This window comes from Callorhinchus milii, unplaced genomic scaffold (genome assembly GCF_018977255.1).
Source record: "Callorhinchus milii isolate IMCB2004 unplaced genomic scaffold, IMCB_Cmil_1.0 Scaffold4, whole genome shotgun sequence".
Lineage (NCBI taxonomy): Eukaryota > Metazoa > Chordata > Chondrichthyes > Chimaeriformes > Callorhinchidae > Callorhinchus > Callorhinchus milii.
Window position 1 is genome coordinate 23,744 of NW_024704745.1, and position 13,039 is coordinate 36,782.

The window sequence follows — 13,039 nt, forward strand, 5'->3', positions numbered from 1 at the left end:
AGAGGTTTATGATGTCTGTGAGTAGAGGGGCAAGGAGGTGGAGCTGGGAGGTAAGGAGAGGGGTAGGAATAAGGTCAAGGGAACAGGTAGTCAGTTTCATGCGGGTTATAGTGGTGGTGAGAGAGGAGCAGGAGACAGGTTCGAAGGTGTGGAGGGAGGAATGGGTAGGGGCCAGGGTGGGTGTAGCAGACGGAAGGGCAGAGGTAGCTGAGCGGATCCCCTCGACTTTAGCATCGCCTCGCAGTTCGCATGTGGTGAGGATGGGCGACGCGCGAGACGGTGGGCAGATTGGTAATGGAGACGAGGAGCCCGGGGTTGTCCTTGGTCTCCAAGATTGTCTTGGGGTAGAACGACAATTTAGCGGAGTCAAGGGCAGAGCGGCAAGATTTGATAAGGTCCAGCCAGATCTGTCGATGGACTGTTTAGTTTGATTTAAGCCGGGTGCGCTCAGCAGCACACATTTTTGCTTTAAAGGAGCGGAGGTGGCTGGTGTACAATGGTGATTTACACGAGTAAGAAAGGAGCGAGAGTTTGGATTATTAAAGGTGCACAAAACTATAGAGAATAATTTTTTTACCAGTACGGACTCCCCCTCCTCAGGATTGGGCACTTTGACCGTCGAAAACTCCGGGTCGGGATCCTGCTGTTCTGGAACTGGAATGGGTGGAGCAAGATCAAAGGCCTTGAAAGCAGACCGCACATACTCATGCCCAACACCATGAAAGGAAGTGTGCACGAACTTGAGCGATGTCTTTCGGTTAAGTTCTCTAGATGGTAGGAAACAAGCACTCTCAGTGTACAGCGTTGTGAGGAAAGTTAACATAAGCACTTGGGTTAGAGGTGGAACATACTACTGTAGTTATTCAGAAGTTGTTGTTAGCTGTAATCTGGGCCAACAGAAAAATGCGGTCGCACCTTTTCAGCTACGACGTCCCTCGCCTGCTACACACCCGGCAAAAATGTAGTTTGTGGCCCGCGGGCCGCTCGTGCTGTTTACCTGATGTCACTGTGGGCGGAGCGGCACCTGATGCACATGCGAGGCTGAGGCTGTCTGTGTGTCGCTGTGGGAATGGCTCTCCATGTGTGTGTGCGTTTGAGTTTCTCTGTGAATGTGTCTCTCTGTCTGTGTGTATCTCTGTGGGTATATGAGTGTGTGTTTCTCTGAGAATGTGTCTGTGTGTCTCTCTTTGTGTCTGTGAGTGTGTACCTCTGAGTGTTGTGTTTGACTCTCAGCGTGTGCGTCTCTGTCCGGCTCTCCGAGAGTGTGTGTGTCTGTGGCTATCTGAGTGTGTGTGTCTCTGTCTGGCTCTCTGAGAGTGTGTGTGTGTGTCTGTCTGGCTCTCTGAGTGTGTGTGTGTGTGTTTCTCAGTCAGGCTCTCTGAGTGTGTGTGTGTCTCTCTCTGTCTGGCTCTCTGAGTGTGTTTGTGTCTCTATATGGCTCTCTGAGTGTGTGTGTGTGTGTGTCTGTCTGGCTCTCTGAGTGTGTGTGTGTGTGTGTCTGTCTGGCTCTCTCAGAGTGTGTGTGTCTCTGTCTGGCTCTCTGAGAGTGTGTGAGTCTCTGTCTGGCTCTCTAAGAGTGTGTGTGTGTGTCACTGTCTGGCTCTGTGAGAGTGTGTGTGTGTCTGTCTGGCTCTCTGAGTGTGTGTGTCTGTCTGGCTCTCTGAGTGTGTGTGTGTGTGTCTCAGTCAGGCTCTCTGAGTGTGTGTGTGTGTGTGTGTGTCTCTCTCTGTCTGGCTCTCTGAGTGTGTGTGTGTCTCTAAACGGCTCTCTGAGTGTGTGTGTGTCTCTGTCTGGCTCTCTCAGAGTGTGTGTGTCTCTGTCTGGCTCTCTGAGAGTGTGTGTGTCTCTGTCTGGCTCTCTGAGAGTGTGTGTGTCTCTGTCTGGCTCTCTGAGAGTGTGTGTGTCTCTGTCTGGCTCTCTGAGAGTGTGTGTGTCTCTTTCTGGCTCTCTGAGTGTGTGTGTGTCTCTGTCTGGCTCTCTGAGTGTGTGTGTGTGTCTGTCAGGCTCTCTGAGTGTGTGTGTGTCTCTCTCTGTCTGGCTCTCTGAGGATGTGTGTCTCTGTCTGGCTCTCTGAGTGTGTGTGTGTGTGTGTGTCTGTCTGGCTCTCTCAGAGTGTGTGTGTCTCTGTCTGGCTCTCTGAGAGTGTGTGAGTCTCTGTCTGGCTCTCTAAGAGTGTGTGTGTGTGTCACTGTCTGGCTCTGTGAGAGTGTGTGTGTGTCTGTCTGGCTCTCTGAGTGTGTGTGTCTGTCTGGCTCTCTGAGTGTGTGTGTGTGTGTCTCAGTCAGGCTCTCTGAGTGTGTGTGTGTGTGTGTGTGTGTGTCTCTCTGTCTGGCTCTCTGAGTGTGTGTGTGTCTCTAAACGGCTCTCTGAGTGTGTGTGTGTCGCTGTCTGGCTCTCTCAGAGTGTGTGTGTCTCTGTCTGGCTCTCTGAGAGTGTGTGTGTCTCTGTCTGGCTCTCTGAGAGTGTGTGTGTCTCTGTCTGGCTCTCTGAGAGTGTGTGTGTCTCTGTCTGGCTCTCTGAGAGTGTGTGTGTCTCTTTCTGGCTCTCTGAGTGTGTGTGTGTCTCTGTCTGGCTCTCTGAGTGTGTGTGTGTGTCTGTCAGGCTCTCTGAGTGTGTGTGTGTCTCTCTCTGTCTGGCTCTCTGAGGATGTGTGTCTCTGTCTGGCTCTCTGAGAGTCTGTGTGTCTCTGTCTGGCTCTCTCAGAGTGTGTGTGTCTCTGTCTGGCTCTCTCAGAGTGTGTGTGTCTCTGTCTGGCTCTCTAAGTGTGTGTGTGTGTCTGTCTGGCTCTGTGAGAGTGTGTGTGTGTCTCCGTCTGGCTCTCTGAGTGTGTGTGTGTCTGTCTGGCTCTCTGAGTGTGTGTGTGTGTCTGTGTCTCAGTCAGGCTCTCCGAGTGTGTGTGTGTGTCTCTCTCTGTCTGGCTCTCTGAGTGTGTGTGTGTCTGGCTCTCTGAGTGTGTGTGTGTGTCTGTCTGGCTCTCTGAGTGTGTGTATGTGTCTGTCTGGCTCTCTGAGAATGTGTGTGTCTCTGTCTGGCTCTCTCAGAGTGTGTGTGTCTCTGTCTGGCTCTCTGAGAATGTGTGTGTCTCTGTCTGGCTTTCTCAGAGTGTGTGTGTCTGTCTGGCTCTCTGAGAGTGTGTGTGTCTCTGTCTGGCTCACTGAGAGTGTGTGTGTCTCTTTCTGGCTCTCTGAGTGAGTGTGTGTGTCTCTGTCTGGCTCTCTGAATGTGTGTGTGTGTCTCTGTCTGGCTCTGTGAGAGTGTGTGTGTGTCTCTGTCTGGCTCTCTGAGTGTGTGTGTGTCTGTCTGGCTCTGTGAGAGTGTGTGTGTGTCTCTGTCTGGCTCTCTGAGTGTGTGTGTCTGTCTGGCTCTCTGAGTGTGTGTGTGTGTGTGTCTCAGTCAGGCTCTCTGAGTGTGTGTGTGTGTGTGTCTCTCTCTGTCTGGCTCTCTGAGTGTGTGTGTGTGTGTCTGTCCGGCTATCTGAGTGTGTGTGTGTGTCTGTCTGGCTCTCTGAGAATGTGTGTGTCTCTGTCTGGCTCTCTCAGAGTGTGTGTGTCTCTGTCTGGCTCTCTCAGAGTGTGTGTGTCTCTGTCTGGCTCTCTGAGAGTGCGTGTGTCTCTGTCTGGCTCTCTGAGAGTGTGTGTGTCTCTGTCTGGCTCTCTGAGTGTGTGTCTGTCTGGCTCTGTGAGAGTGTGTGTGTGTGTCTCTGTCTGGCTCTCTGAGTGTGTGTGTGTCTGTCTGGCTCTCTGAGTGTGTGTGTGTGTCTGTGTCTCAGTCAGGCTCTCCGAGTGTGTGTGTGTCTCTGTCTGGCTCTCTAAGTGTGTGTGTGTCTGTCTGGCTCTCTGAGTGTGTGTGTGTGTGTGTGTCTGTCTGGCTCTCTGAGAATGTGTGTGTCTCTGTCTGGCTCTCTCAGAGTGTGTGTGTCTCTGTCTGGCTCTCTGAGAATGTGTGTGTCTCTGTCTGGCTCTCTGAGAGTGTGTGTGTGTCTCTGTCTGGCTCTGTGAGAGTGTGTGTGTGTCTCTGTCTGGCTCTCTGAGTGTGTGTGTCTGTCTGGCTCTCTGAGTGTGTGTGTGTGTGTCTCAGTCAGGCTCTCTGAGTGTGTGTGTGTGTCTTTCTCTGTCTGGCTCTCTGAGAGTGTGTGTGTGTCTCTGTCTGGCTCTGTGAGAGTGTGTCTCTGTCTGGCTCTCTGAGTGTGTGTGTGTCTCTATCCGGCTCTCTGAGTGTGTGTGTGTCTGTCTGGCTCTCTGAGTGTGTGTGTCTGTCTGGCTCTCTGAGAGTGTGTGTGTCTCTGTCTGGCTCTGTGAGAGTGTGTGTGTGTCTCTGTCTGGCTCTCTGAGTGTGTGTGTCTGTCTGGCTCTCTGAGTGTGTGTGTGTGTGTCTCTGTCTGGCTCTCTGAGAATGTGTGTGTCTCTGTCTGGCTCTCTGAGAGTGTGTGTGTGTCTCTGTCTGGCTCTGTGAGAGTGTGTGTGTGTCTCTGTCTGGCTCTCTGAGTGTGTGTGTCTGTCTGGCTCTCTGAGTGTGTGTGTGTGTGTCTCAGTCAGGCTCTCTGAGTGTGTGTGTGTGTCTTTCTCTGTCTGGCTCTCTGAGAGTGTGTGTGTGTCTCTGTCTGGCTCTGTGAGAGTGTGTCTCTGTCTGGCTCTCTGAGTGTGTGTGTGTCTCTATCCGGCTCTCTGAGTGTGTGTGTGTCTGTCTGGCTCTCTGAGTGTGTGTGTCTGTCTGGCTCTCTGAGAGTGTGTGTGTCTCTGTCTGGCTCTGTGAGAGTGTGTGTGTGTCTCTGTCTGGCTCTCTGAGTGTGTGTGTCTGTCTGGCTCTCTGAGAGTGTGTGTGTGCGTCTCTATCCGGCTCTCTGAGTGTGTGTGTGTCTGTCTGGCTCTCTGAGTGTGTGTGTGTGTCTGTCTGGCTCTCTGAGAATGTGTGTGTCTCTGTCTGGCTCTCTCAGAGTGTGTGTGTCTCTGTCTGGCTCTCTCAGTGTGTGTGTGTCTCTGTCTGGCTCTCTGAGAGTGTGTATGTCCCTTTCTGGCTCTCTGAGTGTGTGTGTGTGTCTCTGTCTGGCTCTGTGAGAGTGTGTGTGAGTCTCTGTCTGACTCTCTGAGTGTGTGTGTCTGTCTGGCTCTCTGAGTGTGTGTGTGTGTCTGTGTCTCAGTCAGGCTCTCCGAGTGTGTGTGTGTCTCTCTCTGTCTGGCTCTCTGAGTGTGTGTGTGTCTGGCTCTCTGAGTGTGTGTGTGTCTCTATCCGGCTCTCTGAGTGTGTGTGTGTCTGTCTGGCTCTCTGAGTGTGTGTGTGTGTCTGTCTGGCTCACTGAGAGTGTGTGTCTGGCTCACTGAGAGTATGTGTGTGTCTGTGTCTCTCTCTGAGAGTGTGTGTGTGTGTGTGTGTGGCTCTCTAAGAGTGTGTGTATGTGTGTGGCTCTCTGAGAGTGTGTGTCTGTGTCTGGCTCTCTGAGAGTGTGTGTGTCTGTGTCTGGCTCTCTGAGAGTGTGTGTGTGTGTCTGTGTCTGGCTCTCTGAGAGTGTGTGTGTGTGTCTGTCTGGCTCTCTGAGAGTGTGTGTGTGTCTGTGTCTGGCTCTCTGAGGGTGTCTGTGTTTGTCTGGCTCTCTGAGAGTGTGTGTGTGTCTGGCTCTCTGAGAGTGTGTGTGTGTGTCTGGCTCTCTGAGAGTGTGTGTGTGTCTGGCTCTCTGAGAGTGTGTGTGCGCGTGTGTGTCTGGCTCTCTGAGAGTGTGTGTCTGTGTCTGGCTCTCTGAGAGTGTGTGTGTGTGTGTGGCTCTCTGAGAGTGTGTGTGTGTGTGTGTGTGTGTGGCTCTCTGAGAGTGTGTGTGTGTGTGTGTGTGTGTCTGAGAGTGTGTGTGTGTGTGTGGCTCTCTGAGAGTGTGTGTGTTTCTGTGTCTGGCTCTCTGACAGTGTGTGTGTGTGTGTCTGTGTCTGGCTCTCTGAGAGTGTGTCTGTGTGTGTGTCTGGCTCTCTGAGAGTGTGTGTGTGTCTGGCTCTCTGAGAGTGTGTGTGTGTGTGTGTCTGGCTCTCTGAGAGTGTGTGTGTGTGTCTGTGTCTGGCTCACTGAGAGTGTGTGTGTGTGTCTGTGTCTGGCTCTCTGAGAGTGTGTGTGTGTGTCTGTGTCTGGCTCACTGAGAGTGTGTGTGTTTCTGTGTCTGGCTCTCTGAGAGTGTGTGTGTGTCTGTGTCTGGCTCACTGAGAGTGTGTGTGTGTGTGTGTCGGTGTCTGGCTCTGAGAATGTGTGTGTGTGTCGGTGTGTGTCTGTCTCTCTGAGAGTGTGTGTGTGTGTGTCTGTGTCTGTCTCTCTGAGAGTGTGTGTGTGTGTGTCTGTGTCTGTCTCTCTGAGAGTGTGTGTGTCTGCGTCTGGCTCTCTGAGAGTGTGTGTGTCTGTGTCTGGCTCTCTGTGAGTGTGTGTGTGTGTCTGGCTCTCTGAGAGTGTGTGTGTGTGTGTCTGGCTCTCTGAGAGTGTGTGTGTCTGGCTCTCTGAGAGTGTGTCTGTGTCTGGCTCTCTCTGTGTGTGTGTCTGTGTCTGGCTCTCTGAGAGTGTGTGTGTGTGTCTGTGTCTGGCTCACTGAGAGTGTGTGTGTTTCTGTGTCTGGCTCTCTGAGAGTGTGTGTGTGTGTGTCTGTGTCTGTCTCTCTGAGAGTGTGTGTGTCTGCGTCTGGCTCTCTGAGAGTGTGTGTGTCTGTGTCTGGCTCTCTGTGAGTGTGTGTCTGTGTCTGTCTCTCTGAGAGTGTGTGTGTGTGTGTGTCTGGCTCTCTGAGAGTGTGTGTGTGTGTGTGTCTGGCTCTCTGAGAGTGTGTGTGTATGTCTGTGTCTGGCTCTCTGAGAGTGTGTGTGTGTGTCTGTGTCTGGCTCACTGAGAGTGTGTGTGTGGCTCTCTGAGAGTGTGTGTGTGTGTCTGTGTCTGGCTCACTGAGAGTATGTGTGTGTCTGTGTCTCTCTCTGAGAGTGTGTGTGTGTGTGTGTGTGTGGCTCTCTAAGAGTGTGTGTATGTGTGTGGCTCTCTGAGAGTGTGTGTCTGTGTCTGGCTCTCTGAGAGTGTGTGTGTCTGTGTCTGGCTCTCTGAGAGTGTGTGTGTGTGTCTGTGTCTGGCTCTCTGAGAGTGTGTGTGTGTCTGGCTCTCTGAGAGTGTGTGTGTGTGTCTGGCTCTCTGAGAGTGTGTGTGTGTCTGGCTCTCTGAGAGTGTGTGTGCGCGTGTGTGTCTGGCTCTCTGAGAGTGTGTGTCTGTGTCTGGCTCTCTGAGAGTGTGTGTGTGTGTGTGTGTCTCTGAGAGTGTGTGTGTGTGTGTGTGGCTCTCTAAGAGTGTGTGTGTGTGTGTGGCTCTCTAAGAGTGTGTGTATGTGTGTGGCTCTCTGAGAGTGTGTGTGTTTCTGTGTCTGGCTCTCTGACAGTGTGTGTGTGTGTGTCTGTGTCTGGCTCTCTGAGAGTGTGTCTGTGTCTGGCTGTCTGAGAGTGTGTGTGTGTGTCGGTGTCTGGCTCTGAGAACGTGTGTGTGTCGGTGTCTGGCTCTGAGAACGTGTGTGTGTGTGTGTCTGGCTCTCTGAGAGAGTGTGTGTGTGTCTGTGTCTGGCTCTCTGAGAGTGTGTGTGTGTGTGTGTGTGTGTCTGGCTCTCTGAGAGTGTGTGTGTGTGTGTGTGTGTGTGTCTGGCTCTCTGAGCGTGTGTGTGTGTCTGGCTCTCTGAGAGTGTGTGTGTCTGTGTCTGGCTCTCTGAGCGTGCGCGTCTGTGTCTGGCTCTCTGAGCGTCTGTGTCTGGCTCTCTGAGCGTGTGTGTCTGGCTCTCTGAGCGTGTGTGTCTGGCTCTCTGAGCGTGTGTGTCTGGCTCTCTGAGCGTGTGTGTCTGGCTCTCTGAGCGTGTGTGTCTGGCTCTCTGAGCGTGTGTGTCTGGCTCTCTGAGCGTGTGTGTCTGGCTCTCTGAGCGTGTGTGTCTGGCTCTCTGAGCGTGTGTGTCTGGCTCTCTGAGCGTGTGTGTCTGGCTCTCTGAGCGTGTGTGTCTGGCTCTCTGAGCGTGTGTGTCTGGCTCTCTGAGCGTGTGTGTCTGGCTCTCTGAGCGTGTGTGTCTGGCTCTCTGAGCGTGTGTGTCTGGCTCTCTGAGCGTGTGTGTCTGGCTCTCTGAGCGTGTGTGTCTGGCTCTCTGAGCGTGTGTGTCTGGCTCTCTGAGCGTGTGTGTCTGGCTCTCTGAGCGTGTGTGTCTGGCTCTCTGAGCGTGTGTGTCTGGCTCTCTGAGCGTGTGTGTCTGGCTCTCTGAGCGTGTGTGTCTGGCTCTCTGAGCGTGTGTGTCTGGCTCTCTGAGCGTGTGTGTCTGGCTCTCTGAGCGTGTGTGTCTGGCTCTCTGAGCGTGTGTGTCTGGCTCTCTGAGCGTGTGTGTCTGGCTCTCTGAGCGTGTGTGTCTGGCTCTCTGAGCGTGTGTGTCTGGCTCTCTGAGCGTGTGTGTCTGGCTCTCTGAGCGTGTGTGTCTGGCTCTCTGAGCGTGTGTGTCTGGCTCTCTGAGCGTGTGTGTCTGGCTCTCTGAGCGTGTGTGTCTGGCTCTCTGAGCGTGTGTGTCTGGCTCTCTGAGCGTGTGTGTCTGGCTCTCTGAGCGTGTGTGTCTGGCTCTCTGAGCGTGTGTGTCTGGCTCTCTGAGCGTGTGTGTCTGGCTCTCTGAGCGTGTGTGTCTGGCTCTCTGAGCGTGTGTGTCTGGCTCTCTGAGCGTGTGTGTGTATGTCTGTGTCTGGCTCTCTGAGAGTGTGTGTGTGTGTCTGTGTCTGGCTCACTGAGAGTGTGTGTCTGGCTCTCTGAGAGTGTGTGTGTGTGTCTGTGTCTGGCTCACTGAGAGTGTGTGTCTGGCTCTCTGAGAGTGTGTGTGTGTGTCTGTGTCTGGCTCACTGAGAGTGTGTGTCTGGCTCTCTGAGAGTGTGTGTGTGTGTCTGTGTCTGGCTCACTGAGAGTGTGTGTCTGGCTCACTGAGCGTGTGTGTGTGTCTGGCTCACTGAGCGTGTGTGTGTGTCTGGCTCTCTGAGCGTGTGTGTGTGTCTGGCTCTCTGAGCGTGTGTGTGTGTCTGGCTCTCTGAGCGTGTGTGTGTGTCTGGCTCTCTGAGCGTGTGTGTGTGTCTGGCTCTCTGAGCGTGTGTGTGTGTGTCTGGCTCTCTGAGCGTGTGTGTGTGTCTGGCTCTCTGAGCGTGTGTGTGTGTCTGGCTCTCTGAGCGTGTGTGTGTGTCTGGCTCTCTGAGCGTGTGTGTGTGTGTCTGGCTCTCTGAGCGTGTGTGTGTGTGTCTGGCTCTCTGAGCGTGTGTGTGTGTGTCTGGCTCTCTGAGCGTGTGTGTGTGTGTCTGGCTCTCTGAGCGTGTGTGTGTGTGTCTGGCTCTCTGAGCGTGTGTGTGTGTCTGGCTCTCTGAGCGTGTGTGTGTGTCTGGCTCTCTGAGCGTGTGTGTGTGTCTGGCTCTCTGAGCGTGTGTGTGTGTCTGGCTCTCTGAGCGTGTGTGTGTGTCTGGCTCTCTGAGCGTGTGTGTGTGTCTGGCTCTCTGAGCGTGTGTGTGTGTCTGGCTCTCTGAGCGTGTGTGTGTGTCTGGCTCTCTGAGCGTGTGTGTGTGTCTGGCTCTCTGAGCGTGTGTGTGTGTCTGGCTCTCTGAGCGTGTGTGTGTGTCTGGCTCTCTGAGCGTGTGTGTGTGTCTGGCTCTCTGAGCGTGTGTGTGTGTCTGGCTCTCTGAGCGTGTGTGTGTGTCTGGCTCTCTGAGCGTGTGTGTGTGTCTGGCTCTCTGAGCGTGTGTGTGTGTCTGGCTCTCTGAGCGTGTGTGTGTGTCTGGCTCTCTGAGCGTGTGTGTGTGTCTGGCTCTCTGAGCGTGTGTGTGTGTCTGGCTCTCTGAGCGTGTGTGTGTGTCTGGCTCTCTGAGCGTGTGTCTGTGTCTGGCTCTCTGAGCGTGTGTCTGTGTCTGGCTCTCTGAGCGTGTGTCTGTGTCTGGCTCTCTGAGCGTGTGTCTGTGTCTGGCTCTCTGAGCGTGTGTCTGTGTCTGGCTCTCTGAGCGTGTGTCTGTGTCTGGCTCTCTGAGCGTGTGTCTGTGTCTGGCTCTCTGAGCGTGTGTCTGTGTCTGGCTCTCTGAGCGTGTGTCTGTGTCTGGCTCTCTGAGCGTGTGTCTGTGTCTGGCTCTCTGAGCGTGTGTCTGTGTCTGGCTCTCTGAGCGGTGTCTGTGTCTGGCTCTCTGAGCGTGTGTCTGTGTCTGGCTCTCTGAGCGTGTGTCTGTGTCTGGCTCTCTGAGCGTGTGTCTGTGTCTGGCTCTCTGAGCGTGTGTCTGTGTCTGGCTCTCTGAGCGTGTGTCTGTGTCTGGCTCTCTGAGCGTGTGTCTGTGTCTGGCTCTCTGAGCGTGTGTCTGTGTCTGGCTCTCTGAGCGTGTGTCTGTGTCTGGCTCTCTGAGCGTGTGTCTGTGTCTGGCTCTCTGAGCGTGTGTCTGTGTCTGGCTCTCTGAGCGTGTGTCTGTGTCTGGCTCTCTGAGCGTGTGTCTGTGTCTGGCTCTCTGAGCGTGTGTCTGTGTCTGGCTCTCTGAGCGTGTGTCTGTGTCTGGCTCTCTGAGCGTGTGTCTGTGTCTGGCTCTCTGAGCGTGTGTCTGTGTCTGGCTCTCTGAGCGTGTGTCTGTGTCTGGCTCTCTGAGCGTGTGTCTGTGTCTGGCTCTCTGAGCGTGTGTCTGTGTCTGGCTCTCTGAGCGTGTGTCTGTGTCTGGCTCTCTGAGCGTGTGTCTGTGTCTGGCTCTCTGAGCGTGTGTCTGTGTCTGGCTCTCTGAGCGTGTGTCTGTGTCTGGCTCTCTGAGCGTGTGTCTGTGTCTGGCTCTCTGAGCGTGTGTCTGTGTCTGGCTCTCTGAGCGTCTGGTGACGTGTGTCTGTGTCTGGCTCTCTGAGCGTGTGTCTGTGTCTGGCTCTCTGAGCGTGTGTCTGTGTCTGGCTCTCTGAGCGTGTGTCTGTGTCTGGCTCTCTGAGCGTGTGTCTGTGTCTGGCTCTCTGAGCGTGTGTCTGTGTCTGGCTCTCTGAGCGTGTGTCGGTGTCTGGCTCTCTGAGCGTGTGTCGTGTCTGGCTCTCTGAGCGTGTGTCGTGTCTGGCTCTCTGAGCGTGTGTCGGTGTCTGGCTCTCTGAGCGTGTGTCGGTGTCTGGCTCTCTGAGCGTGTGTCGGTGTCTGGCTCTCTGAGCGTGTGTCGGTGTCTGGCTCTCTGAGCGTGTGTCGGTGTCTGGCTCTCTGAGCGTGTGTCGGTGTCTGGCTCTCTGAGCGTGTGTCGGTGTCTGGCTCTCTGAGCGTGTGTCGGTGTCTGGCTCTCTGAGCGTGTGTCGGTGTCTGGCTCTCTGAGCGTGTGTCGGTGTCTGGCTCTCTGAGCGTGTGTCGGTGTCTGGCTCTCTGAGCGTGTGTCGGTGTCTGGCTCTCTGAGCGTGTGTCGGTGTCTGGCTCTCTGAGCGTGTGTCGGTGTCTGGCTCTCTGAGCGTGTGTCGGTGTCTGGCTCTCTGAGCGGTGTCGGTGTCTGGCTCTCTGAGCGTGTGTCGGTGTCTGGCTCTCTGAGCGTGTGTCGGTGTCTGGCTCTCTGAGCGTGTGTCGGTGTCTGGCTCTCTGAGCGTGTGTCGGTGTCTGGCTCTCTGAGCGTGTGTCGGTGTCTGGCTCTCTGAGCGTGTGTCGGTGTCTGGCTCTCTGAGCGTGTGTCGGTGTCTGGCTCTCTGAGCGTGTGTCGGTGTCTGGCTCTCTGAGCGTGTGTCGGTGTCTGGCTCTCTGAGCGTGTGTCGGTGTCTGGCTCTCTGAGCGTGTGTCGGTGTCTGGCTCTCTGAGCGTGTGTCGGTGTCTGGCTCTCTGAGCGTGTGTCGGTGTCTGGCTCTCTGAGCGTGTGTCGGTGTCTGGCTCTCTGAGCGTGTGTCGGTGTCTGGCTCTCTGAGCGTGTGTCGGTGTCTGGCTCTCTGAGCGTGTGTCGGTGTCTGGCTCTCTGAGCGTGTGTCGGTGTCTGGCTCTCTGAGCGTGTGTCGGTGTCTGGCTCTCTGAGCGTGTGTCGGTGTCTGGCTCTCTGAGCGTGTGTCGGTGTCTGGCTCTCTGAGCGTGTGTCGGTGTCTGGCTCTCTGAGCGTGTGTCGGTGTCTGGCTCTCTGAGCGTGTGTCGGTGTCTGGCTCTCTGAGCGTGTGTCGGTGTCTGGCTCTCTGAGCGTGTGTCGGTGTCTGGCTCTCTGAGCGTGTGTCGGTGTCTGGCTCTCTGAGCGTGTGTCGGTGTCTGGCTCTCTGAGCGTGTGTCGGTGTCTGGCTCTCTGAGCGTGTGTCGGTGTCTGGCTCTCTGAGCGTGTGTCGGTGTCTGGCTCTCTGAGCGTGTGTCGGTGTCTGGCTCTCTGAGCGTGTGTCGGTGTCTGGCTCTCTGAGCGTGTGTCGGTGTCTGGCTCTCTGAGCGTGTGTCGGTGTCTGGCTCTCTGAGCGTGTGTCGGTGTCTGGCTCTCTGAGCGTGTGTCGGTGTCTGGCTCTCTGAGCGTGTGTCGGTGTCTGGCTCTCTGAGCGTGTGTCGGTGTCTGGCTCTCTGAGCGTGTGTCGGTGTCTGGCTCTCTGAGCGTGTGTCGGTGTCTGGCTCTCTGAGCGTGTGTCGGTGTCTGGCTCTCTGAGCGTGTGTCGGTGTCTGGCTCTCTGAGCGTGTGTCGGTGTCTGGCTCTCTGAGCGTGTGTCGGTGTCTGGCTCTCTGAGCGTGTGTCGGTGTCTGGCTCTCTGAGCGTGTGTCGGTGTCTGGCTCTCTGAGCGTGTGTCGGTGTCTGGCTCTCTGAGCGTGTGTCGGTGTCTGGCTCTCTGAGCGTGTGTCGGTGTCTGGCTCTCTGAGCGTGTGTCGGTGTCTGGCTCTCTGAGCGTGGGGTGTTGCTTCTGAGCGTGGGTGTCTGGCTCTCTGAGCGTGCGTGGGGTCTGGCTTTCTGAGCGGCGTGGGTGTCTGGCTCTCTGAGCGAGCGTGGGTGTCTGGCTCTCTGAGCGAGCGTGGGTGTCTGGCTCTCTGAGCGAGCGTGGGTGTCTGGCTCTCTGAGCGAGCGTGGGTGTCTGGCTCTCTGAGCGAGCGTGGGTGTCTGGCTCTCTGAGCGAGCGTGGGTGTCTGGCTCTC

The 13,039-nt window shown here is 55.3% G+C and overlaps 1 protein-coding gene across 1 annotated transcript in view; it reads right to left on the minus strand.

The window, feature by feature from the left end:
- pgm2l1 (phosphoglucomutase 2-like 1) overlaps nt 1-13,039 on the minus strand; it is a 70,565-nt gene that overhangs the window by 22,950 nt on the left and 34,576 nt on the right. Inside the window, exon 7 of the mRNA XM_007911460.2 lies at nt 578-767. Coding sequence (XP_007909651.1) covers nt 578-767 — 190 coding nt within the window. The remainder of the gene's footprint in view (nt 1-577; nt 768-13,039) is intronic.